This window comes from Urocampus carinirostris, chromosome 15 (genome assembly GCF_059441175.1).
Source record: "Urocampus carinirostris isolate Australia breed hairy pipefish chromosome 15, RoL_Ucar_1.0, whole genome shotgun sequence".
In the NCBI taxonomy this organism is placed as follows: Eukaryota; Metazoa; Chordata; class Actinopteri; order Syngnathiformes; family Syngnathidae; genus Urocampus; species Urocampus carinirostris.
Window position 1 is genome coordinate 36,937,574 of NC_142363.1, and position 27,972 is coordinate 36,965,545.

General features: G+C 38.3%; 2 protein-coding genes and 1 long non-coding RNA gene across 3 annotated transcripts; 1 reads left to right on the plus strand and 2 right to left on the minus strand.

The window, feature by feature from the left end:
- Window positions 1-1,857: 1,857 nt before the first annotated feature.
- On the minus strand, window positions 1,858-15,072 carry plek2 (pleckstrin 2). The gene is made up of 9 exons (XM_088353862.1): window positions 14,957-15,072; window positions 14,708-14,872; window positions 12,525-12,718; window positions 11,192-11,283; window positions 10,044-10,231; window positions 6,904-7,005; window positions 3,797-3,880; window positions 3,630-3,708; window positions 1,858-2,445 (listed from the first exon to the last, which is right to left on the minus strand). Exons 1-9 carry the CDS (start codon window positions 14,996-14,998, stop codon window positions 2,318-2,320), a joined length of 1,074 nt encoding a protein of 357 aa, XP_088209988.1. The 5' UTR covers window positions 14,999-15,072; the 3' UTR covers window positions 1,858-2,317.
- Window positions 14,431-21,984, plus strand: oip5 (opa interacting protein 5). The gene is made up of 5 exons (XM_088353863.1): window positions 14,431-16,573; window positions 17,333-17,399; window positions 17,994-18,116; window positions 18,182-18,263; window positions 20,212-21,984. The coding sequence occupies exons 1-5, from the start codon at window positions 16,432-16,434 to the stop codon at window positions 20,284-20,286; spliced, it is 489 nt and encodes a 162-aa protein (XP_088209989.1). The 5' UTR covers window positions 14,431-16,431; the 3' UTR covers window positions 20,287-21,984.
- LOC148352309 (uncharacterized) lies at window positions 20,500-27,940 on the minus strand. The gene is made up of 2 exons (XR_015852815.1): window positions 27,629-27,940; window positions 20,500-24,956 (listed from the first exon to the last, which is right to left on the minus strand). It is a non-coding gene; the product is annotated as an uncharacterized LOC148352309 (long non-coding RNA).
- Between the last annotated feature and the right edge of the window lie 32 nt (window positions 27,941-27,972).

Below are 27,972 nucleotides of genomic sequence, written 5' to 3' on the forward strand. Positions count from 1 at the left end.
CCGCTTTCTCTTATTTCTTTATCTCTCTTTTTCTTTCTCTTGAATCTACGAGTCCGGCCCCCGACAGAATCTTTGTTCTATCGTATAAGTGAAATGACTTGTTGAATGGCAATCGTAGGATTATAATACTCCGACGGTGCTCAAAATAAGACTTTAGAACTTTTTCATCAGGTCATTTTGTTTCTATGCAAGCCACGCCCATTTTTGAACTCGAAAAGGCCACGCCCATTTCCACCTGTAGAGGCCACGCCCATTCCCACCCGACAGCTTTCCCTTTTTGGGATTTCGATAAGTTCCACCAAACGATGTTTTTAAAAGGGTACGAGTGTCATCGTCGCCATGGCAACCGGGCGTGGCAAAATCTCATGCTCCGACTCGTCGCCCGCAAAAATGTCTTCCTTACGTAAGAGAAATACACCTCGGAGATTTTGGGACGGGGCCACGTTCGCCTCACCCGTCGGATTAAGATTTGTATCCTTTTTTTTAGAGGGACAAAAAAAATGTCAGGACGGGAACAGAAACAGGACCCAATCGCGTGACGTTTCTTACAAGTTTTGTTGGAGGAAAGAGGAAGGTGTTCGCTGGAAGCAAGAAGCAAGTCGTTCTCGTAGTGGATCGTCCGTCGCGAGCGTTGGCGGTGTCGGGGACGGAAAAACGGGTCAGTAGCCGGGACTGGGAGAGCGAGGCGTGGTCGGGGTCAGAAGTGAGATGCAAGCCGGAACGGGAGAGTAGATGTAGTCGGAAAAAAAAAGGGGTACTAAGTCGGGACGGAAGAGCAGACGTGGTCGGTATCAAAACGGGTCGTAGCCGGGACTGGGAGAGCGAGGCGTGGTCGGGGTCGGAAGCGAACCGTAAGCCGGAACGGGAGAGTAGACGTAGTCGGAAACAAAAAGGGTTCCTAAGTCGGGACGGAAGAGCAGACGTGGTCGGGATCAAAACGAGTCGTAACCGGAGACAAACAGGAGCAGAAACGGGACAGGCGAGAGTCAGGGTCGAAAAAAGGCTTGCCTAGTATTCACTGAGGTTCGCAGACAGACTGACAACAGGGGACAGACAGGACTGGGTTCAATGTTCCTTATTCGAAATAATACTTTCAATGTTTATACAAATTTCATATTTATAAATATTATTCGATTGGGAAATTTCTATTTCTTTTACATCGTGGAATCCCTACTTAGAGGTCGCCGCCATTTATGTTTGACATCTTGCTGCTACGCTGTGCTCCGTGGTACTGGTTTTCGTTCGTGCAACAGTGCCATCTGGTGGTCAAATATGACACATAAGGGCTTTAAAGGGAGGGTGTGTCATATAGGTTTTAAAAAAAAAATCCACAAGAAAAATAGCTTGAAAAGAAGACAATCGAATTTACTAAATGTCCCTGAATGCATCAATCACGAAACTGCGGGCTCAAACAAATGAATGCTACAAAGGAGGAGGAATCCAATACAGACTTAATGAGAGCGCTTTTACCTTCAAGGAATATAGAGTGCCTCCTAGTGGTCATACCAATGTTCAATTTTATAAAAAAAAAAATCATACGAGGAGAAATTTCCATTTTTTTACATGTTTCTACGGCATCTTGCTGCTGCGCTGTGCTCCGTGGCCCTGGTTTTCCTTCGAGTTAGACCACAGGTGTCAAACAGGCGGCCCGCGGGCCAGATCAAGCGTCTCTCTCTCTCTCTCTCTCTCTCTCTCTCTCTCTCTCTCTCTCTCTCTCTCTCTCTCTCTCTCTCACCCCTTTTCTCCCACTCTGTCTCTTTCACTTTCTGTGGCTTTTAACTTCTTTTGCTGTAACTTCCTTTTTTCCTTTTCTCTCTTTCTCTCTTCAAACACTTCGCCCTTTCTTTTCTCTTTTCTCTCCCTCTGTCTTTCTATTTCTCTTTGGATTTCTTTCTTCCTCTCCCTTTCTTTTCCCTCTCTCTCACGGCTTTTTATCTTTTGTATCTCAGGCTCTCTCCCTCTCTCTCTTTTTCTCTCTTTGTCCCGCCCTCTCTCCTTTTCCCTCCCTCTTTCTCTTATTTCTTTATCTCTTTTTCTTTCTTTTTAATCTACTCGTCCGGCCCCCGACAGAATGTTTGTTCTATCGTGTGGCCCCCCGAGTTAAAATGACTTTGACACCCCTGCGTTAGACGATGTCATTTAGCGCTCGAATATCAGGCACCAGGACTGGAAATAAAAGGGTTGTTTTAAGGAATACCATTCAAAAAAACCTCGATCCCGATTCCCGAATTCCGTTCCTCCCCGAGTCCGCTCGGAACGACGTTCCCGTTTTCCGTTCTGTGTCTTTCGGAGGGGGCGTGGCTGGGAGGGGGCGGGGCTACGTGTGTCGGCGAATGGCGTCGATCCAATCGGTTTTCTGACGCTGGCTGGGCGCTTGGATGAAATAACGCGTCTCCGAGTCGGTGATGATTTGGAACAAGTTTCCTTGGATCTTGCCTTTCACGCCTGAAAAATCCAAAAATGGAAACGTTTTCTCACAAATCACAAAAGTTACGGAGCAAAAACCACAAATGGCAATCTTTTAATTAGATCCGATCCAAATATTCGCTCGATATCAATAATATCAATTTTTGGATCGATCCGCACACTTGCCGCCGAGACCCGGGTTCAATTCCCGTCGCATCCAAACACATAGTATGAGCTGAGAACAAGTGTTTGCGTTTTATACGGGTTTTTTTGGCAGTCTTTTCTTTCCCCGAAACCTTTAAAGGGACCTATACGACCACTAGATGTCGCCGTATTGTGTAGGGCATCCGAAAACGAACGCCACAAAACGTGAGGAAGAACGCAAACTACGGAGACTCAAAGTGACTCACCTGTTTTTTTTACCACATTCCTTAGACGTGGAAAAAATGGGAGAACAGGAAAGAAACTAATAAAGGAAAAAGTAAAAAAAATGATAAGATAAAAAATATGAAAAGGAAAAAAAATAAGAAGAGGGAGAAGATAAAAAGAGAGCAGAAAGGGAAAAAAGAAAAAAATGAATAAAAAAGATGAAAAAGAACAAAAAAGGAAGGGACAACAAGACAACGTATAAAAGGAAAAAGGGAAAAGAAGGAAAAAAAGAAACGAAGGAAAACAGAAAATGAAAAAAGGAAGAAAAATGAATGAAAAAGACAAGAAAAAAGGAAGAGAAGGAAAAATAATATATAAGAGAAAAAGAAAGAAAACAAGAAAAAAAAAGTATAAAAACAAAAAGTTAAAGGGAGGAAGAAAATGAAAAAAAGAAAACCAAAGATGAAAATTTAAAAAGATAAAATGGGGTGAGTACAGAAAAAAGAAGGAAAAACAGGAAAGAAAAACAAGAGAAAACAAATGATATAAAAAAATAAACGGGAAAAAAAATAAAGAATAAACAAATAGAAAAAGGAGACGGACAGAAAAGATGAATAAAAAAAAAAGAAAAAAAGTTGGAAAAGGGGAAGAAAAGTGAATAAAAAGGATGACAGGAAAAAAGAACAGCCAAAAAAGGGACGAAAATGATAAAGGGGAACAACGGGGAAGAAAGATAATCAAAGAGAAAAAATGAAGACAAATCCTGCTAAATTGCGGGCCTGAGGGTTTCTTGAGTCCTGGCAATCGGGATGTGCGGCCATTGTTGGCTTTTATTTTGAAAGGACGAGACCCACCTGAAGGAACCCCGTTATCCTCCAACGACGACACCAACGATCCTCGAAGCGGGAAACCTCCGACCGGTCGGATGTCGTCCTGGGGACCCACAGAGACGTCGGTTGCTAGGCAACACCGACCGGAACCCCGTCCCCGTCCCCGTAACCCCGTCCCCGTCCCGCCTCACCTTGGTGGGGTCGTAGTAGTGAAGGAAAGAAGGTTCCGAACGCAGCACAAAAAGTCGGATTTTCCAGTTCTTCCTCCTGTGGCCCTGGACGGCCGCCACAAAATACACATTTACAGGCAATAAAAAGAAAGAAAACCAGAAAAAAAGGGGAAAAGATAAAGAAGGGAAAAGAAAATAGAAGGATAGAGGGGAAAACTGAAAAAAAAAAAATCCCAGGGGGAAAAAAAAGGAGGGGAAGATAAAGAAAGGAAAAGAGAATAGAAGGATAAAGGGAAAAAAAAAGAAAAAAAAAAGGGAGGGAAAGATAAAGAAAAAGAAAATAGAAGGATAAAGAAGAAAACTGAAAAAAAATCAAAGAAAAAACAAAACAATAAAGGAGGGAAACAAAGAAAAAAAAAGAAAATAGAAGGATCAAGGGGAAAACTGAAAAAAAATCCAAGAAAATAAAAACAAACAAAAAAATGAGGGAAAGATAAATAAAGGAAAAGAAAATAGAAGGATAAAGGGGAAAACTGAAAAAAATCCAAGAAAAATCAAAACAAAAAAAGGTGGGATGGATAAAGAAAGGAAACGAAAATAGAAGGATAAAGGAGGAAACTGAAATAAAATCCAAGAAAAAACAAAACAAAAAAAGGAAGGAAACAAAGAATGGAAAAGAAAATGGAAGGATCAAGGGGAAAACTGAAATAAAAACAAGAAAAAACAAAACAAAAAAGGAGGGAAAGATAAAGAAAGGAAAAGAAAATAAAAAGATAGAGGGGAAAACTGAAAAAAAAAATCCACGAAAAAAAGATAAACAAAAATTGGGGGAAAAACTATGAAAAGAGAACAAAAAACAAGAAAAAGGGAAAAAAAGAAAAGCATTCAAGAATATAAGGGAAAATAAAAAATAGAAAAATGAAAAACTGATAAAGGAGAAGGCATTAGGTTTTTTTTTAATTGTAATTTTCTTTTTGAACATACTACAAAAATAAATCAAGCTGAAAATATGTTAGGATGTAAAAGAATGAATAATGTTTTATCTCATCCACACAGTATTTATAGTCACAGTACCAGAGACCGATGTTAATTTCGTTGTGGGTTTCATGTCTTATGATGATAATAAAGTAACACCTTATTATACGGTCTCTGGTAACATGACTTTAAATAGAGACAGGCGAGACTGGGAATTTTGTTATAGATCCGATCCAAATACTCGCTCGATATCAATAATATCAATTTTTGGATCGTTCTGCCCACTTCCCGCTGAGACCCGGGTTCAATTCCCGTTGCATCCAAACACATAGTGTGAGCCGAAACCAAGTGTCCGTGTTTTATACGGGGTTTTTTTCTTTCCCCGAAACCTTTAAAGGGACCTATACGACCACTAGATGTCGCCGTATTGTGTAGGGGATCTGAAAACGAGCGCCACAAAACGCGAGGAAGAATGCAAACTACGCACACTCAAAGTGGCTCCCCTGTTTTTTTACCACTTTCCTTAGACGTGGAAAAAATGGAAGGAAAGGAAATAAACTCATAAAGGAAAAACTAAAGAAAAAACTATGATAAAAAATATCAAAAAGAAAAAAAAAAGAAAAAGGAAAAAAAAGACAAAAAACAAAGCAGAAAGGGAAAAATGGAAAAAGAAAAAAAAATGAAAAAAAAAGACAAAAAAGAACAAAAAAGGACAGGACAACAAAACAACGTATAAAAAGAAAAAAGAAAAAGAAAGAAAGAAAAATGAAACGAGGGAAAAACAGAAAACGAAAAAGGTAAGAAAAATGAATGAAAAAGACAAGAAAAAAGGAAGACAAAGAAAAATAATATATAAGAAAAAAAGAAAAAAAAAGAAGTGTAAAAACCAAAAGATAAATGGAGGAAGAAAATGAAAAAAAAGGAAAATCAAAGAGAAAAATGAAAAAAGTTTAAAAAGAAAATAAAGTCAAAAATGGGGTGAAAAAAATTGGGTTTTCGACAAAAATGAGGGTCTACGCACGATACACAAAAAAACCGATGCAAGCTGGCGGCCGTTTTGTTGGTTTACCTGTTTGACTCAAAGAGACTCACCTGTTTTTTTACCACCTTCCTTAGACGTGGAAAAAAAATTGAAGGAAAGGAAAGAAACTCATAAAGGAAAAACTAAAGAAAAAGAAAAGATAAAAAATAAGAAAAAGAAAAAAAACAAGAAAAAGAAAAAAACAGACAAAAAAGAAAGCAGAAAGGGAAAAAGGAAAAAGAAAAAAAAGATGAAAAAGAACAAAAAAGGACAGGACTACAAGACAACGTATAAAAAGAAAAAGGGAAAAGAAAGATGGAAAAAAGAAACGAGGGAAAAACAGAAAATTAAAAAAAGGCAGAAAAATGAATGAAAAAAACAAGAAAAAAGGAAGAATAACAAGAAAAAATAATATATAAGAGAAAAATAAAGAAACACAAAAAAGCAAAAGAAGTAAAAAAAACAAAGATAAAGGGAGGAAGAAAAGGAAAAAAGGAAAATCAAAGAGAAAAATGAAAAAAGTTTAAAAAGAAAATAAAGTCAAAAATGGGGTGAAAAAAATTGGGTTTTCGACAAAAATGAGGGTTTACGCACGATACACGAAAACCCGATGCAACCTGGCGGCCATTTTGTTTTTGTCTGTTTACCTGTTTGACCTGTTTTTTACCACCTCCCTAAACGTGGAAAAAATGGAAGGAAAGGAAAGAAACTCATAAAGGAAAAACTAAAGAAAAATATGAAAAAGAAAAAAATGAGAAAAAAATAAGAAAAATGAAAAAGAAGACAATAAAAGAAAGGGAAAAATAGAAAAAGAAAAAAGATGAAGAAGAACAAAAAGGGACAGGACAACAAGACAACGTATAAAAAGAAAAAGAAAAAAGAAAGAATGAAAAAAGAAACAAGGGAAAAACAGAAAATGAAAAAGACAAGAAAAAAGGAAGACAAAGAAAAATAATATATAAGAGAAAAAGAAAGAAAACAAAAAAAAACAAAAAGACAAAGGGAGGAAGAAAATGAAAAAAGTTTAAAAAGAAAATCAAGTCAAAAAAGACTTTTCGACAAAAATGAGGGTCTACGCACGATACGCAAAAACTGATGCAAGCTGGCGGCCATTTTGTTTTTGTGAGTTTACCTGTTTGAGCAGGTATCCCCTTTTGACCACGCGACCGCTCAGTTCCAATGTCGACAAGGTGGTTTCCGCCTTCACGCGTCCTCGCTTCTTCAGGCTGTCCGACTGAAAGCAAAAATCAAACATTTGTCAAGAAAAGTCAAAATCATGATAACCATGGAAATGAAGCTCGCAATCTACACATTTATAATGAAGATTCGGACCACAAAAATGTCGGCTCGTCATCAAAAGATTCCGGATTTGTCTTTGTGTGCCGAGTCAGGATGCCCGTTTGATTATTTTGTGGGCTGGTTTGAAGGAAATCGGCCCCGTTTGGTATCTAGTCAACTCGATTGTGTTAAAGCTCCAGTACCTTAGCAGGAACACACACAGTAGGATCCAACCACACGCTTTCAATGGTGGATGGTTGATTTGAGGCCTTTCAACCTCAATTTTCAAAGTATTTTTGGAATCATTCCATCATAGTATTACTATCGGTGTATTACCTTTATCGTATTTATATAGCAGTATTTTTGGTGTTTTTGTAGCATGACTGTAGGTCGATTTTTAGAGTATATGTGCTGTCATGTTTCTGTTGGAGTATTTTGTATTACTTCTGTCATCGTGTTTTTGTAGTATTTCCATCCTATTTTATAAAATAATATGTGGATTCCATATTTTCAGGACTTGTGTTTCGTAATTATTTTGTAGTATTTATGTAATATTTCCATCATAGTATTACTATAGGTGTATTTCCATTTTAATATTTATATAGCAGTATTTTTGTGTAGCGGTATTTTTATAGGAGAATTATTCTCAAAGAATTTCTATCGTGGTATTTTTGTAGTATTTCTTTGCCATTTTTGTAGCATTTCTGTAGTATTATTTATACCGTAATTTTTAAAGTATTAGTGTAGTGGTATTTTTGTACTATTTTTTCTTTTCAGGATGAAATCAAAATAAAATAATTTTCTGTTTTGAAGCACTCAATTTGGTATTTAGTTTTGTAGTATTACCGTCGTCGTATATTTATACTCTATTTGTAGTGTTTCTGTAGTTGGATTTACGGAGACTTTCTGTTGTATTTCTGTAGTATTTTTGGTGTTTTTGTACAATGACTGTAGGTCGATTTTTGTAGTATGTGTGCTGTCACATTTCTGTTTGAGTATTTTGTATCATTTCTGTACTCGTGTTTTTGTCGTATTTCTATCGTATTTTATTGAGTAATATATGAATCTCATGTTTAAGATTAAATTGTGTTTTGTAATTATTTTTTAGTACTTTTGTAATATTTCCATCGTAGTATTATTGTAGGTGGATTACCGTTTTACCGTACTTATATAGTAGTATGTTTGTGTATCGGTAATTTTACAGTAGTATTTCTGCAGAATTATTCTTAAAGAATATCTATCGTGGTATTTTTGTAGTATTTCTTTTATATTTTTGTAGCATTTCTGTAGTATTATTTATACCGTAATTTTTAAAGTATTAGTGTAGTGGTATTTTTGTTGTATTTCTATAATGTTTTTTTCTTTTCAGGATGAAATCAAAAAAGAATAATACTCAGTTTTTAAGCACTCAATTTGGTATTTAGTTTCGTAGTATTACTGTCATCATATATTTATAGTATTTTGTAGTAGTTGTGCAGTTGGATTTATGGAGACTCTCTGTTGTATTTTTGTTGTATTTTTTGGTATTTTTGTACTATGTGGGTAGATTTTCGTCTTATGTGAGCTGTCATATTTCTGTTTGAATATTTTGTATTACAGTATTTCTGTTGTCGTATATTCACAGTACATTTGTAGTATTTCTCCAGTTGGATTTATGGAGACTTTCTGTAGTATTTTTGTTGTATTTTTTGGTATTTTTCTACTATGTAAGTAGATTTTTTGTTTTATGTGTGCTGTCATATTTCTGTTGGAGTATTTTGTATTATAGTATTTCTGTAGTTGTATATTCATAGTATATTTGTAGTATTTCTGCAGTTGGATTTATGGAAACTTTCTGTAGTATTTTTTTGGTATTTTTGTACTATGACTAGGTCGATCTTCGCAGTATGTGTGCGGTCATATTTCTGTTTGAATATTTTGTATTATACTATTTCTGTAGTTGTATTATTATAGTATATTTGTAGTATTTCTGCAGTTGGATTTATAGAGACTTTCTGCAGTATTTTTGTTGTATTTTTTGGTATTTTTGTACTATGTGGGTAGATTTTTGTCTTATGTGTGCTGTCCTATTTCTCTTTGAATATTTTGTATTATAGTATTTCTGTTGTCGTATATTCATAGTATATTTGTAGTATTTCTGCAGTTGGATTTATGGGGACTTTCTGTAGTATTTTTTGGTATTTTTTGGTATTTTTGTACTATGTAAATAGATTTTTTGTTTTATGTGTGCCATCATATTTCTGTTTGAATATTTTGTAATATAGTATTTCTGTAGTCGTATATTTATAGAATATTTGTAGTATTTCTGCCGTTGGATTTTCGTAGTATTTTTTGATATTTTTGTACTATGTGGGTAGATTTTTGTCTTATGTGTGCTGTCATATTTCTGTTTGAATATTTTGTAATATAGTATTTCTGTAGTTTTATATTCATAGTATATTTGTAGTATTTCTGCAGTTGGTTTTATGGAGACTTTCTGTAGTATTTTTTGGTATTTTTGTACTATGTAAGTAGATTTTTGTTTTATTTGTGCCGTCATATTTTGTAATATAGTATTTCTGTAGTCGTATATTTATAGAATATTTGTATTATTTCTGCCGTTGGATTTTTGTAGTATTTTTAGATATTTTTGTATTATGACTGTAGGTCCATTTTTGTCACATTTTTGAGTATTTTGTATTATAGCATTTCCGTCGTCGTGTTTTTGTCGTATTTCTATCGTGTTTTATGAAAATAATACATGAATTCCATGTTTTTGAGCACTAAATTGTGTTTTTTAAATTATTTTGTAGTATTATTGTAACATTTCGATCGTAGTAGGACATCGGGGACAAAATCGGCACCCGGAACCACGTCTTTATTAGCAGGAAATTGTTTACTACTATACGTATCGTCACGAGATTTCTGGTCCGGACGGTCGGGTTCGAAGGGCTGCGCGTGGCCCGCGGGCCGTAGTTTGCGCACCCTCGTTCGGAATCATCCCAAATCACTCACGAAGGCGTAGAGCGCGGCGGAATCGTCGAGGAATCCCCCATCGGGTCCGGCGTGCCGGGCGGCCTCCACGCTGCGTCCGCCCACCGTGCGCAAGACGTCTTCGTCCAGTAGCGCCGAAGCTAACGTAGCCGCTTCCGAGCGGTTCAGCGCCAGGCGTGCGAACACCAACCAGTCCACCACCGCCGAACCTGCCGGATCAGCAGCCGGGATTCGAACGTGGATTCCCACGGAAAGGTACGTGTAGGCCACTACTCTTCACCCTTTCTTTTCTCTTTTCTCTCCTTCTGTCTTTCTATTTCTCTTTGGATTTCTTTCTTCCTCTCCCTTTCTTCACCCCTCTCTCACGACTTCTCTTTTTATCTATTTTGTTTCTCTCTCTCTCTCTTTTCCACCCATTTTCTCCCACTCTGTCTCTGTCTCTTTCACTCTCCGTGTCTCTCTTTTTCTCTTCCTTTGTCTCTCTTTGTTTCTTTCTCTCTCTGTGTCTTTTAACCTTTTTTGCTCTAACTACCTTTTTTCCTTTTCTCTCTTTTCTCTTTCTCTCTTCCTACCCTTCGCGCTTTCTTTTCTCTCCTTTTTTCTTTCTATTTCTCTTTGGATTTCTTTCTTCCTCTCCCTTTCTTTTCCCCCTCTCTCACGACTTATCTTTTTATCTCTTTGGTTTCTCATGCTCTCGCTCTTTCTTTCTCTCTCTTTTCCACCCCTTTTCTCCGACTCTCTGTCTCCGTCTCTCACTCTCTTTGTCTCATTTTATCTTCCTTTGTTGCTCTTTGTCTCTTTCTCTCTCTGCGTCTTTTTAACCTCTTTTGCTCTAACTTCATTTTTTCCTTTTCTCCCTTTTCTCTTTCTCTATTCATACTCTTCGCCCTTTCTTGTCTCTTTTCTCTCCTTCTGTCTTTCTATTTTTCTTTGGATTTCTTTCTTCCTCTCCCTTTCTTTTCCCCCTCTCTCACCACTTTTTATCTTTTGTTTCTCACACTCCCTCCCTCTCTCTCTTTTTCTTTCTTTGTCCCGCCCTCTCTCCTTTTCCCTCCCTCTTTCTCTTATTTCTTTATCTCTCTTTTTCTTTCTCCCTAATCTACTCGTCCGGCCCCCGACAGAAGGTTTGTTCTATGGTGTGGCCCCCAAAGTTTCTTATTTCGGGCGACCTGAGAAGCAGTTGCTGTAGGCCCGTCCATGTTCCACGTGGTTGCACATGTCGATTCCGCTCTGGACGTCGTACATGGCCTCCAGGACTTTGCTGAAAAAACATCAAAAACAGAAATTCTCTCAGAGAACGTTTATGATATATCACAGGGGATGTCCAAAGTCCGGCCCGAGGGCCATTGACGGCCCGGGATCCCATTTTGCTTCTGTCTTTAAATGAAGGCTATCTGCCAGTCATGTCGATCGCAGTATCAAATACAAATGTACAAAAAAAAATTCACCGTTTGAACAGATGATGGCAGTAGCCCTTTGGCCACCTCGTTAGTTCGCTTCCAGGACAAGTCAAGTTATATTTATTTTTATTGCCCTTAATCACAAAGAGTCTCAAAGGGATGCACAGATCAAAGACTATTGCAAACCACAGACTATTCTGACACCATCCCCTCATCTAAAACCTACATGAGGGAAAGGGAAAACTCATCTCATCTCATTAGCTGCACCGCTTATCCTCAGTAGGGTCAAGGGGGTGCTGGAGCCCATCCCAGCAATCATCGGGCAGTGGGCAGGGGACACCCTGAAGTGGTTGCCAGCCAATCGCATGGCACACAGGGACAGACAACTCATTCGCTCATTCACACCTAGGGACAATTTGGACCGGCCATGTTTTTGGAATGTGGGAGGAAACCGGAGTGCCCGGAGGAAACCCACGCGAGCACGGGGAGAACATACAAACTCCACAGAGGAAGTCTGGAGCTGGATTTGAACCCACGCAGGAGGTTCCCAAGACATGAACTGTGCCGCACATGCGCTAACCACTGCGCCGCCGTGCTGCCAGGAAAAACTCAAAAACCTCAAATATAAGTTATATTTATTTGTGACATCCTTAATCTCAAAGAGTCTCAAAGGGCTGCACAGACCACAACAGACTATTATGACACCATCCCCTGATCTAAAGCCTACACGAGGGAAAGGGAAAACTCAAAAACCTCAAATATAAGTTATATTTATTTGTGACATCCTTAATCACAAAGAGTCTCAAAGGGCTGCACAGACTTCAGATTATTGCAAACCACAGATTATTATGACATCATCCCCTGATCTAAAACCTACATGAGGGCAGGGAAAAACTCAAAAACCTCAAGTCATGTTTATTTGTTTGGCCCTTAATCACAAAGAGTCTCAAAGGGCTGCACAGATTATTTTACAGACTATTATGACAGCATCCCCTGATCTAAAACCTATAATGACATAAGAGTGTTGAATCGTCGGCCCTATTGCCTTTTCACATGACCCTATCTACTCATGCGTGTGCCGTCGTATTCCTTTGGCCTTCACCTGAGGTCGACGTTGCGGGGGGCGGACGGGTTTCGGGCGGAGTGGCCGTCGGGGTCGTCGGCGTCACCGTCTGGCTCCGCCTCCAACTTTTGGGCGGCGGCCGCGATGCTGCCCGCCCATTGGTCCCGTTCCTCCCGAGAACACGCCTCCAGGAAGTAGTCCTCGCCCGTCTCGGTCTGGAGCCGGAACACCAGCTGCAAAAAAAGGAAAGAAGGAGTCCGGTGGACCGAAATGCACGCCCGGGAAGTCATTCCCAAACAAAAATCATCAAAGACACGCTCTCTAGACCGAACGCCATGACACTCTTCTTCTGGTTCCCCCCCGGAGTGCCATGTCTAATCTCCCTGCCCACAATGTTTCACAACCATTCAACTTGTCATCCTGGAAGGCACTCCTTCCTTCTGCGATTGTAAAATAGTTTCCGGTGAGGAGATAAGAAAAGTGAAACGCGGAACGGTGACTCGGAGCGAGGTCGGAAGCGGAATACGAAATGACGTCGAACGGGTTGTTCCTCCGAAAAGAAAATGTCTACGTGGACCGAAAGAAAAAGGTGAAGGACGAGGACAATGAGAACATCCGCGTCAAGAAGGAGAACAAGGAGATTCATGGGAACAAGATCCGGAAACTACAAGGAGAAAAACAAGAACAAACAAACAGTAGAGGGACAGGAACAACCAGATGAGGACTGAAAATGAAGGAGAGAACAACAATAATAACAAAAGAACCATGGCAACAAGAAGACAAACCAAAAGGAGAACAGGGAGAAAAACAACAAAAACCAGAAAAACAAAAAAAGAAAAGAAAATGAAAAGCAAGGAGAACAAAAAGAAGATCAACAGAAACAAGAACCAAAAGAAAAAACAGACCTAGAAGCACTAAAACATAAAAAGGAGCAAAAAAATAACTACTCCTGAAGATTGCGAGGAACAAGAATGAAAAGAACAAAAACCAGAAGAAGGACAAGAACCAGAGGAACAAAAAACAAAATAAAAAATGGGATGGAAAAAAACAAACGAGAAGAAATGAAACCAGAGAACGACAACAAAATCAATCAAAAGGAGAACAATATCAGAAGAAGGACAAGAAATGGAAGGAGAAGAACAAGAAGAATGAAAACAGTGACAAGAAGAACAAAAAAGAGAAGAAAAACAAGAACTGGAGGAACAAAAAACTAAATAATAAAAGGATGGAAAAAAGAAGAAGAAATGAAACCAGAAGAACGACAACACAAAGGAGAACAATTATGAGAAGAAAGGCAAGAACAAAAAGAAGAATGAAAACAGGGACAAGAAGAACAAAAAAGAGAAGAACAAGAACCAAAAACAGAACTAGAAGGACTAAAACATAAAAAAGAGCAAAAAAAATACCTACTCCAGAAGATTGCAAGGAACAAGAATGAAAAGAACAAAAAGCAGATGAAAGACAAGAACCAGAGGAACAAAAACCAAAATAATAAAAAGATGGAAAAAAGAAGAACAAGAAGAAATGAAACCAGAAGAACAACAACAAAATCCATCAAAAGGAGAACAATAATGAGAAGAAGGACAAGAACCGGAAGGAAAAGAACAAAAAAGAGAAGAAGAAGAAGAACCAAAAACAGAACTAGAAGGACTAAAACACAAAAAAAGAGCAAAAAATACCTACTCCAGAAGATTGCAAGGAACCAGAACGAAAAGAACAAAAAGCAGATGAAAGACAAGAACCAGAAGAACAAAAACAAAAATAATAAAAAGATGGAAAAAGAAGAAGAAATTAAATTAGGATAAGGACAACAAAATCAATTAAAAGGAGAACAATAATGAGAAGAAAGACAAGAACCAGAAGGAGAAGAACAAGAAGAAGAATGAAAACAAGGACAAGAAGAACAAAAAAAGAGAAGAAGAACAAGAACCGGAGGAACAAAACCAAATTAATAAAAAAATGGAAAAAAGAAGAAGAAGAAGAAGAAATGAAACCAGAAGAACGACAACAAAATCAATCAAAAGGAGAACAATATGAGAAGAAGGACAAGAACTGGAAGGAGAAAAGAAGAAGAAGAATGAAAACAGGGAAAGAAGAACAAAAAAGAGAACAAGAACAATCAAGATGAACAAGAGGAATAAAGAGGTGAGAAAGAAGAAGAAGAAGAAGAAACACAAGAGGAAGAAGAAGAAGAGTAGGAAGAAGAAGCGTTTAGGGCTTACGGGCCTGTTCTGGCACAGTAGGAAAGGGCAAGTGAGGACGCAGCCCTTGAGCAAGATTTCACCCCGCTGGCTGGATTGGCTTTTTCCGCCTTCGAACTTGTAATACAGCAACTTGTCCGCCATTAGCACGAACCAGCGCGCCTTCCAGTTGGGAACCACGTGACCCTGACACCCAAAAACAACAACAACAACAAAGAAACTTTCACCCAAATCTTCCGAATAATAATAATCTTCCAAAAGTTTCCTTACTCTTTTGACCAGGAAGCCTTCTCGGAGCACCTCGGGATCCATCGCCGCGGCTTGTCTGGATCTGCTTACCTGAGCGTGCGAGAGCACACCTGTTCTCCGTGGCCGCGCCCACCAGTCCTCGCTAAGCCCGCCCACGATTTAAATGGAAGTCCTTTTGACACCGAATTTCCTCCATTCAGATTCATTTTATTCCATTTCTTTTTACTCGGAATTCATTTATTTATGTATTTATGGATTTATGTATTTTGTATTTATTTATTTATTCGATTCCTGCACAACAATCAAATGTAGTTCTCCTTTTGTCCACGCGATGACGCCATTTTCAACAGTGGTAGTTTTATCTTATTTTTTTTTACCAAATTTCAAATCACAAATTCCCCCTTTACTCTTTATTTTAAGACAGCTAAATTACAAAAACAATTATCATTATGGATCACTGTTTTCTACGTTTATTTACATTTTTAGCCCATTTTAAACACACAATTTCCCCTTTATTCTCCAATACTCTGACGCTTAGATGACCAATCGTCGTTGGTATGATTTTGGTTGAAATGACGAACATTTGTAGTCATGACGCCATTTTGAATTGTAGTTTTAAATTTGAAATCGCGACTTCATTTTAATCCGCATTCGTTATACAGCTAAATACAAGACAATGACGAATAGTTGCAGTTCTCCTTGTTGTCCACGCGATGCCGCCATTTTAAAATTGACAGCAGTTACAAAAGTCAACAGTTATTGGTTTGTTTTCACAAAGGATAAACTATTGAATCAAAAAAACCTCCTACTACAGAAAAAAAATCAACGACTGGATGTTAATGTGATTTCTAAAATATTTTTATTTAACATAAAACTTCAATCACGTGGTTTGTTCAAAAAGGGGCGCGGTCGAACAGTGAGGTCCTACCCACGCTGAGGCGAGGCCCGCCTCTTGCTGTTTTTTTTTTAAACGAATACTTTTTTCAAAAATTAAATTTTGAACAATAGAACAATGTTTCAATGCATTTGAACGTCGAGAATCCCAATTTGGAACGGTAAGAAAATATAAATAATAAATAAATCAACCGACTGTGCTTGCAAATCGCAGGGCGTATTTGATTGGCTGTTGGGAAACTCTCTGGCCAAGCAGGCAACAACAACCGGAACTCTCATTTCAGAGGACAAACAAAGTCAGTCCTATATATAATTGTACATACGAACAAAATCCGCATAATGTTTCCTAAAACAGCAAGGTGGGTACTTTAAGACAGCAAGAACCACAATTGTAAAAAAAAGAAAAAGAAAATCAATCGGCTGACTACGCTTGCATCCGGGGCTTCGAGGATAAACCACTGGGCTTATTGGATTGGCTGTTGGAGAGACTCTCGGCCAATTGTAGCGACGTACACCCGGAAGTCTAGCGCTGGCGCGCGTTCCAAGCCAAACCGTGCACAGTTCCCTTTCCATCCTTCAATTCTTGTGCAGAAATTTTCAAAATGGCCTGTCAAAGCAGTGCCGGGGACAAACGCGGCCTCATGGCGACTTTGCATTGCAAGAATTGCATCGAGGTTCTCGCCGATTCGACTTCAGTGTGTGGAGAAATTCGCCTGGCCAATTTAGACAACGTCGTCGCTTTCGGTGAGAGGACAAATTGCATTTTTTAAAAATCGATCAGTAAAATTTCGCACAACAATTTTGCACGCAGAAAAGTGGTAAAACGGTGACATTTATTTTCTTCTTTCTTTATTCTTTCCTTTTATGATCTTGTTTTTCTCTCCCTCTTTGCATTTTCTTTCCAATTTCTTCTTCCTTTATCCCGCTTTTTCTACTTTATTTCCTTGTTTTCCGTTTCTCATTCTCTTTAATCTCTTCATTCTTTTCATTATTCATTTTCTTCTCTTTCCCTGAATTTTTATTTTCCATCTGTTATCTGCACCGCTTATCCTCAGTAGGGCCGCGGGGGTGCTGGAGCCCGTCCCAGCTATCTTTGGAAACCAGAGTGCCCAGAAGAATTTTATTTCATTTTTTTTCCTACTTATTTTATTTCAAGATAATTTATTCTCTTGATTCCCCCCCCCCCTTCTATATTTTCGATTAGGTCCTTATTAAATAAGTCAAAATGTTGTCGATTTTATTAATGTTATTTTATTAAAATATTGGTATGTTAAAACCTAGTAAATCTGTGTTTGCTAGTTTTAATAATTGCATTAGTTTCAATATGATTTAAAATAAACAGAAAACAATTCGAACCTCGTAAATCTCAGGGATAATTATTTTTTTAACGTCACACGCAAGAAAACCCTGCACTGTGAATAAATAAATTAATGTCATAAAATAATAATTTGTCTTTCAATTCTTCTAAAACTGGATAAAAAAGGGATTTGTTTTTGTGTGCAGCCGTGACCGATCACGTGCAAGTCGCTAAGAAGAAAGAATGGGGACAAAACGGAGATTTCAAAGACTGGTGAGTCCCCCAAAACTGTCCCGATTTTATGGAACCAGAAAAAGTGGAAATTGGTGGCGGCCATCTTGGAAAGTTTATGACCGTCACAGATTTGACCCTTCTTCGCTTTTCGTCTCGACAAATGTTAGGCGACGTCGATGAATCGTTTGGGCACAAAAGTGACCGACGGCCTTTCCGTTTCAGTTATTTTTGTGGGGTCTAAGGAGCTGACCACTGAAGTGTGGGAGAGCTATAAATTGGCTAACGGTAGAAAAAACATCAGGCAAAGACTTTTTAAGTTTTTAACCAGCTGCAGCGGGGAGAGTAGCAGGAAAACAAGCAACTGTCTCGTTCTTGGCTCACTGCTCACACTCACTCTGGGTCACTCCCCGTCTGCCTCTGTCTTTGATTGAAACCACAATACAGGAAAAGTACGGGTATGTTTAAACAAAGACAAAAGACCACCCCCATGGAAAAGCATTGACAGTTTTAAACAAAGAAACAGGAAGACTAAAAAACGGCCAAAAGGAACATCAACTGATTCGAAATACACACCTTGAGCAAATACGTTTAAGCCCACTTTACAAGCGTTTTCACCCTTCTTCTGGATTTCAGCATCTTCAGCCGATTGACGTGCGAGGAGTGCGCGTGCACCATCGGCACGGCGGTGCACTCGGCGCCGCGCCACTTGACGGCGGTGCGCTCTCTCTTCCTGCTACACAAGGCGAACCTCAAATGGTGGGTAAAATGGCGCCGGGCGAGCGCCTTCGCACGCTAACGACAGCCATGTTGTTTTTTTCCAGTTACGTGCTAGACAGTTGCGCCTTCGTGGACGCGAGCGACGTTAGCTTCCGCACGGAGCCGACTCTTTCCGGCATCGAGGAGGTAAACGCCGCCGGTGGTGCATGCTGGGAAATTGCATCTGGCCTGTAAATGACTCGTCCTATACTCGGTAGTTTCCGACTTTTTAGGATGACTTGAACCCAATTTTGAGCAAAAGTAGAGAAAATATAAAGTTTAGAAAAATGGAGTTCATTTTTCGGCAGTGGACTATTTAAATATTGAAGTCTTTATATTTAAGAAGAATAAAAACATAAATCAATAATATCATTTTTATTATTTGTATGGTCATATATATTGAGTATTTTGAACAAAGTAACATTTTTCCAATATGTAATCTAAATGTTTTTATGAAAACATTTTAAGATAAAAAACAGACATTAAATATTTTCAACAATTTCAAAATGTATTTGTTTTTAATTAGACTAGAAAACATTTTCAAAGCATCAATAAAATATTTATAATATTTAAAAAAGGATTCTAACAAACCAGAGTATATGTTTTTTAATATAAAAAAATATAAAAGGGTTTAAGATTTAACAAAGCATGAAACATTTGTTATTTAGATGATTTTAATGAAACATGTTAAAATAAAAATACTTCAAATGATTGACTATTTAACATTTTTTAAATACATTAATTTGACTAAGAATTACAAATATTAGTCATTAAAAAACAGTAAGATTTTTTCCATAGCATACCATATTTCCAATATTCAGTTCATTTGCATTTTTTATCCATAACATTAAAAAAAGAATCTAGAAAAACTTCAAATATTAAAAAAAAGAATATGAAATGAGATTAATAATCAAAAAGCCAACTCAATAGCTTGCTAACTGGCAAAAAAGGTAAATTGTTAGCTTGATAGGATATAAAATTTAGCTAGTGCCCTAGCTTGCTAAATAGCTAAAAAGGTAACCGGAGAGCGAGCTTAAAGAAACGTCAATATTCTATTTATAAACCCCAACAATTAAATTACTTTTATTGTTACATAAATCAATAAAGATGAATTCATATATTCAAAACACAAATTATCATGGTACTCTCGATTAATAGTTAAAACAAAATATCAATGAATAGATTTTTGTCCAGTGGATTTTTTTTTTTAATTTTCTAAAATGACCTGTCATGTTCATACCGGGTTATTTATGAAAAAAAAAAAAAAATTGCGGGAAATCACAATGACCCTGGTGAGCTATGTTGAAGAACCCTGGTATAGATGTTAAAGCACACATAATACAAATCAAGTTCATTAAGAAATAAGAATACAGTGGAACCTGGGTTTTCGAACGCCTCTCAGTTGGAACAAAAATTTGGAGAAATTCATTCAGAAGAAAGTCAGTGCAAGCAGCAAAGTTGCTACAGGTGAAAAAAGAAAAGTAGTGCGTACAACTATTGCATTTAAGAAAGAAATAATAGCAAAATATGAAGGTGTGCGAGCACCTTCTGCTGACCACCACAAAGGTAAGAAATCCTATTCATAAGATTACGATAACGCGAACGTACAATTAGCCTGGGTTGGCTTTAAGTTTACGTTAAACATTCGGGGTGTTGGAACAGAGCCCAATTGAGGGTGTTGGAACGGAGACCCCTTTCCAATGAACCGTTCACCACTTGTTGTGTAGACCCGGGTGCTAAATGACTTGTAAACAACCCGATTTTTTTATTTTTACACGTTCATGTTAGCGTCATCTTCTGTACAAAGATTATGACAACGTGAACGTACGATTAGCCCGGGCTAGCTTTATGTTTACGTTAAACATTCAAGGTAAACATTCAGGGTGTTGGAACGGATTAAAACGATTTCCATTATTTTTAATGGGAAAAATGATTTCGGTGATGGAACAAATTGGTTTTCGAACAGGGTTCTGGAACTGATTATGGTCGAGAACCGAGGTTCCACTGTAAACAAATCTCTGAGGTTTGGACTAATATGATCTGGGCTTATTTGCATATATGATTCAAATAAATTAAAATCTTTTTTTTTTTCCAGGCAAGGCAGAAAGTGGAGTCGCAATTACGTCGTCTCCAGATTCTCCCGGCCGACCAAAAGGACTGCAAAAAATGACTTTCTTCCAAGAAGAATATAAGCATAAATCAATAGTTGTATTAGTTTTATTATCATCTTTTTTTTTTTTTTTCATTCTACCGAAGCCTTCTTAGAAAAAGTAGATCTCCGCACGATTCCCAACAAACGTGGTCCCCCCGGGTCAATTCGGCGAACCCGGCGCGGCCCCCCGACCTCCGCTTTAAGACCCGAAGTCAAAACGAGCCAGACGCGTGACGGTCGGCACCATGCTGCATTTTATTCTTTTGTTTCTATTGCTCGCTGAGAGAAATCCATTTCTTTTCCTCTCATACAAAAAAACATTGCACAATAACAAGAAGCATGCCCGTATTCTTGATCCTCGCTACAGAGTGCATAGTTGATACAGTACACGTGTGCTACAACATGCACGCTAGGGTATAAAGGACGCCCCCTAGCGGGGCTTTCACTTATTGCATGCAATACGTACAATCGCGCCGGGGACGCAAATACAAGTTGCAAAAAAAAAAAAACAAACGTCCAAAAAGTCCCCATAATTCCGATTTCAACGCGGACACGAGGCAAGATGTGCTGGGAAAAATGGTGAAGACGTAAGAAATGTGGTACACTTCATGAGGATACCAAAAGAAAATTGAAAAAAAAATCATTTATTATGTCATAAGAATGTTGTCCCAATGTTTTGTTCGAATTATTGAGCATTTTTGGGGAAGCTTGGGTCAAACTGCTTCTTATATTTTGATTTATATTCATATAATGCTTTCTTTCAGATTTCCCGCAGTCTTGTTTAAGCCATCTAGTTTCATCAGTAAACCAAGGCGTGCATCTTTTAGGTCGTGATTTAAGCCGTAGGGGCGCTACGGAATCCAGGACACTAGCCAGGGTAGCATTAAATTAATTGTATTAATATGAGTACTATTCATATAATACTCATATTTTTAATTTTTTTAAAAAAATGTTTTATTCTGAAAGTTTAGTTTTTTTTAGTTTGCACCCAATAAAAGACATTCTATGGCACCAAAAGAGGGGATTTTACACAATTTTATATATGAATTCAAAAATATTCATCTCCTTGAATGAAGTCATGTTTTTTGATAAAAAGATGAAAATGAATAAAAGCCAATCCATGCCAGGAAAGGGTCAATTGTAGCCAATTATTATTGCAAATATTTCTATTTTGTGAAATGTTTTAGATCTTTTTGGACGCATTGCGATGGAGACATTATTTTTGTGTGTCTGACAAAATTAGTAGAAAATGAAAATAGTATTGCTTTTTTGGGAGGATTGCGCTAAAATGTTTGCAGAAAATTGAATTTGGGAGCAATAATTGCTCAATAATTAAGATAGAAGGGGGGGATTTTGGAATCGTCTTTGGCTCCCGTCCTACAATGATGAAATTAAATTCCTTTATTATTCATTAGGATTTGAGAAGAGAGGAAAAACAATGACCTATGCATTAAAAAGCATTTTTTTAGAATGACAAGAGGGATTTCTGGAATTTTTTGGGGCTATGGAAATGTTTTAGCTCCAGGGCCTCATTTATTTACAAAATATTTTTACTCATGCATCTGAAAATCTATTTTTTTTTAAGATGACTGTCATTTTTTGGGGCTCAGTGCCTCAAATATTTATGGAATAAAAATAGGTTCATGCAGTGAAGTCTTGTGTGGGAGATTTTTTTTTTTTTGCTTCAGTGCCTCAATAATTGCTGTTAAAAATGTCGGAAAAAATGGTTAAAACGTCATATTGTCAGATATAACGAAATTGTGAATATGCTTAATTGCTGTTAAAATTGTCGAAAAATTGCTCAAACCTCACATTGTTTATTTGCTGTTGCCAATAAAATTGTTCAAACAAAAAAAAAAAACATTTACATATGTATCTGAAAACACTGCCTTGGTTATTTGTTCTCTCATTAAAAAAAAAAGGTTTACTCATGCATCTGAAAGTCTTTTTTTAATGAGATCATTTGTATTTTTGGGGCTCCAGTGTTTAAAAACATTTAAGATTAAAATGGTATTTAAAAGTCGGGAGATTTCTTCATTTTTCTTTTCTGCTCTGGAGTTTTTTTTTATACAGCAAAAAGTTGACTCATGCATCTGAAAATGTTCTTTTCATGAGTTTTGGGGGCCTCGGTATACATGAAGAAATGTCTCTTTTTTTCCCAAAAGGCCCGGAATACATTCTATTTTTCTGTGCAGTTTGTTTTGTCATTAAAAAACTCTCCACTCTAGTCTCACGGAACCCGGGTGTTGATTTGAGCATGCGGAGTGCGGATTTTTCTATTTTTTTTTTGCTCCCGTTTATTCCTATAAAAACATTTCTCATGCGTCCGGAAACATTTTTGGGGGGGGGATGTATAAAAATGTCACGTGCGCATGCAAGCCTCGTGCAGACTTTTAAAGTCTACAAGAGAAAAAAGATGAAACTTTACAAATCCTGAATGGAAGACGCGGGTGATTTTGTTGCTTTTCAAACGCGCGGCTCGCTTTATTTTGTCGACATTGACGTCATACACGAGTTTGGACGTCGTATTGCACTATGCCCGGATAATAGTTTTTTTTTTTAAAGCCAGTGTGTAATATTTGACCACAAGATGGCGCTGTTTTGCCAGGCGCAAGCGAGGGCCGGTGGCAGAGTGCACAGCAAGATGCCGGACAAACACGCTTGTGATTTTTTTTTTTAAATAAAAAATAAACATTGTTCGAATAGTTCACTCCGTTTTTTTGCACCAATAGGTGGCACTCAATGCTACACACTGCACCTTTAAAGAATAAAGTTCTGCTAAATCTGCTACTTAAACAGAAAGTACAACGAAATGACATTTGTAGAACTGAAATCAAGAAAAAATGACTATTTGGAAGTGCTAAATGCATTCATCAAAATATATTTTTGCTGCAGAACGAAACTCATTCAGTCAATTCAACCCAAAAACATTTTCAAGGGAATGAAAAACATGTTTTAAATTGATAACTTGTTCCCGAATCATGAAGATTGCTATTTTAAGAGCTTATTTATAGCACTCGTTATTCTGCAAATTGTCCATTTTTCAGCCCCTCTAAAATAAACACTGTCCAAATTTAGAACATTCACCAAACTATTACCGTATTTTCCACACTATAAGGCGCACCTAAAAGCCTTTATTTCTTTCAAAAGCTGAGCATGCGCCTTATAATACAGTGCGCCTTATATACGGATCAATATTAAGTCGCAAGGTCTCGCAACAAAGGCAAGCAGCCGCAGACTCGATTTCCCCCCGAACGTGGAGTAGTCCGCGGTGTATGCTGGGATTTATATACCGGCGTTTCATCGGCTAACCAATGTGTCAATCATTATTTGAATCCATCGCTATTGGCTTAAGTTATTCGGAGGTAAAGGGGGCGGATCCTTTTTATCATTTACAGGCTCGCATAGGCTAAAGGGGCGAAATAAAGCCTGCGATTGGCCGAAAAAGATGAATGTGATTCACGTGTTGGGTTGCACTACGGCATAGAGAAAACATTTTTTACTATTTTGTATTTGTAAATATTTGACTCTCCTGGATTTACTCCACTTACGGTTGTAAGAAGACCATGGTTATGTATCATTATTGAACGTGATGGCTGCAAGAGAACTTAGGTGAGCTACGCGGCTTCATATTTTCCCAGTATCTCGTTTTAGAACAATCTTGATGGTTCTGTGATGAATCTATTTTTAAACAAAATTCAAATCAAAGTGTTTATTGTCATATGCACAGTAAAGAACCCCGTTTCCCTGCACAATCAAATTCTTACTTTGCTGTCCACACGGTTGCCAGCAAAAAAGAAAATGGAAACTAAGAAATGGTTGGCATTTCTTGAATCCCAAGATTTTAACCTTCTGAATGATATTTGGAACGATGCATTTGAGTGACATCGTACGGACACTGTTTCCATACATGTCTGAGACACGTATTTGCTTCTTTGCAAGCTTTGGGACTGTTAAGGGGGTAATCAGTTGGACTGAACTATCTGACTGTTTTGTCCACGTTCCCATTGTAGCGCCTTATAATCCGGTGCGCCTTATGTATGTCAAAAATAGGACCAAAAACTATTTTTTCAGGGTGCGCCCTATAACCCGCTGCGCCTTATAGTGCGGAAAATACCGATCATTTATTTTTACATATTTTGTTCGTTTTTTTTAGTCCCAATGTCAAATTCTCATTCATCTTTTCCTTTCTATCCTCAAAAGGATTGATTTTTTCAGACACCGTAGAACAAATTCTGTCCAATTTCGGTCGTCCTCAAAGCCGACGCGTTGACTTTGCAAAAGAACATTTTTGGGAAGCAAATCGTATCCCAAATATCTCATTCGGTTCCGAGGTCGTGGAGGTCAAAACGAAAAACATCATCGAATGGTATTTGCTACAGTAGGATGTGTCTTTGATGGGCTTTGAGGAGATTTTGGAGAGGAAATGGGCTCGTTTCTCGATGCCGGATCAAAGTCCAATTAAATATGAAGAGAAGCGATTACAAGACCGTCTGGATCGGACGAGAGGCGGAGTGGACGTTTTTTGGCCGGGCCGACCCATCGGAAGGGGACGTGGGGGGGGACATTCTCCCCTCGTAGAATCACCTTCTTCCAGGCAAATTCTTCATCTTCATCCAGGACTGACGGTGGATGCTGTCGATCCTCCGTCACGGACGCCCTTCACGACAAACGCGATCATTATTTTACTGCAGCAAAAGACATAAAAGGGCAAAAATGGCAACAGTGTCGGAAAATATCCGACGATTTTTTTGTTGTTTGCCGTATCATTTCTCCTTTTAAGGTGCCCTCAGACCATGTCTGAAACTTTCCTTATCACAGGCTTTGTTTTCCTTGAAGGGGGGATTTTAGGGGATCATATAAACTTTGTCAAATATGCTCTATGCGCATCATACAGCACAGATGAAACTACCGATAACAGCAAGTTTCTTTCGTCTTGTCAAAAAATATCTAGGTTCCAATTGAAGGATTTTATACATTTGACTATAAAGGATTTTATACGATTGAATACAGGTTACATTTATCGAGTGCAATGACGATTTTCACCGGGTAGGCTGAAAAGTTCAATGACAGGTCACGCCGTTCCAAATGCGGAATGTTTTGGCTGGGGAATTTTGATAACAGGACTCTGATGAAGGACGTCAGGCATTGTTTTGATAAGCGCTCTGCTGTTATGAGATTTTCAGACATTGAGGCGAGGGGGTGGACCCCACGAGGGGGCTTTCCCGGCACGCCCATGGGAGGAGTCGGCACACCAGCTTGCGGAAAAAGTGGGCCGAGAAGAGGAAGCGAGAAGATAGAGAGAGGAGGCTTGACAGAGACTAATTCTGCTAATTCGATGGAGTTCACTTGGTTAATTTGTCTAAGAAATTAAATCTGCTCCCGTGTGGAAATGCCAGTCTCTTGTCCGTCTTTTCACAAACAGAAATGAGCATGCATTGTTAGGTGAATGTAACTTGTGTTTGGTTAATGGAGTCAGATAACTCATTCAAACAATTTGGTAAACGATACATTTCAAGATTTAATTCCTAACACAAATAAAAAATGTGCAAAGTATAAACAGATATTAACAGGAGAAGGGTGGGAGGAGGTAAGGTAGGGAGAAAGTTCAGAATCCTGACAGAATACTGTCCTTTAGCCTGCTGGTTCTGGCGCAGAGAAACTGCAGTATTTTCCTGGACGTGGGCAGATTGAAGAGGCTGTGAGACCTGCAATCCGAGAGGCTTTGAAGGTGAGGATCGAGGTTCTGTTAGTATTTTTGATGCGAATATGCGCATTTTCAACAACAGCTGGTTGGTTTATGTGTCTTATCACGGGTTTTGTTTTCTTCTGGGGGAGGGGCTTTTGGGGATCGGGGAAAGACAGGCGATCAAATCCCCCCACTATGTAGGAATCTATGATTTTGCTCTATACATTGTCGAGTGTTTTAGTTAATTCTGGTTGCACGCTCTGCATAGCCAAATTATTGAGTAGCATTCTGAAGATAAAGGCTTTGTCAAGGTGGGCAAGCTGCTGTGAGTTTATGTTTATTCTAAAAAAAAGCATGATGTTTTACGGGTTTACGAGTCAGTGGGAGGCTTGAATGAACATGCACATTGATTATTTACAAGGCCCATTTTTCACCATTTGTGCACAAGATGCATGCTTTGGGAATAGATCAAGTTTATGGGACAGAGGAAAGGGAAAATTGTTGAGTTGGTCTAGCACACGCTAAAACGGAATGCAACAAAATGGCATACAAGTGACTTGATAGTGTGCAAAATGCTTTCATTGTATTATGCAGCTGGTGGGGATTAAATAGTCAAGTCCCATTTATTGATGACGCCCTTAATCACAAAAATGTCTCAAAGGACTGCACAGGATTATGTAACAGAGTTGAAATTTGATTGTTTTGAATGTTTTTTAAAATTCTCACAAAATCTGTGTTTTTGTTGTATTACTGTTAATATTCCGTTACCTCATTCAGTTGTTAAGTCATGGGCGTCTGCGACTGTCTTTTTCGTTTGGCACTTTATGGGCTTCAGCGCTTGCCGTAGCTTAAGTGAATTTGTAAGCGCTGAAGGTAAGATGTGCCCAATATCAGTTGGATAAAAAATGCATATTTTGCTAGACATATGAGCTGCTTTCGCAAATTATTTTTGTATATAAAAATATATAAGTTGTGCTAAATGATGTATATTAAAAAAAGCACTAAATAAGAAGTAAAGCAATACATCTTGAAACGATGATGCAACGTATTTTGATGCAAACACGCCACGAGGTGCGGCCTGTTGATTGATGACCCGTTTTTTTGTATCTTTAATATTTTAGATAATTGCAGTCGTGAAGAGATGCCCCTGACTTTTGTATTGTTTAGTTTACTGAATGCAGGCAATAAACCCAGAGACTGTGAAACCTTGTGTGGTGCATGAAAGAGGGTCGCTACATTACAATGACACAATGACCTGATCTTAAACCAACATGCGGGCAAGGAAAATCTCAAAACCTCAACGTGAGGAAAAAAAGAAACCTTGAGAAGGGGCCTCACAAGTGATAGTCCGTTGTTTCCTTTTTTAATTAATAGTTAAGATTTGTGTAGTGCTGTGCCCAAACAAAGCCACTCACAAAGGTGGGGTGCAAATAACCCCTTGTTTGTAATGACAGACCCCCCCACAAGCTTGGTGTTTTAGGGTCTCCGCAGTAGTGAGAGGTCCAAGATTTGGACGCAAGATACTCAATAAAGGGAAAAAACATTGATAATGAGGCTCTTACACGATTTCTCTGCAATTTAACGAACAAGGAGGCATGTGCGTTTATGGAATCAACACAACAACAATCAGATTGAGTTCATTTTAGTGCAGAAGTGAAGCAAATGTCTGACCTTGGAGCGACGTCGCTGGGAAGACGTTGGCAGTCGCCACCACGGCCCGCCTCCTCCTCATCCTTCTTCAGTTTCTCTTCAAAAAATAATTGAGGGTCTTGCAGGAGTGAGGGGACCCCAAAAAGTCTCCCCCACTTTCGCCTTCCCCCGTCCGATGAATCGTGCAAGCTACGCCATCTTAGATCGCTTGTGGTGTAAAAGTGCGAAGGTGCACAACAAAGGAGTAAAATGATTGGCTGACGAATGAGTCGATCAAATTCAGTCCGGAAGTGCTCCCCGGTTGAAGGAATTCGTATCATACGTAAGCTTTTTCGAAAGGTGAAAAAAATCTTAATGCTAGAAAA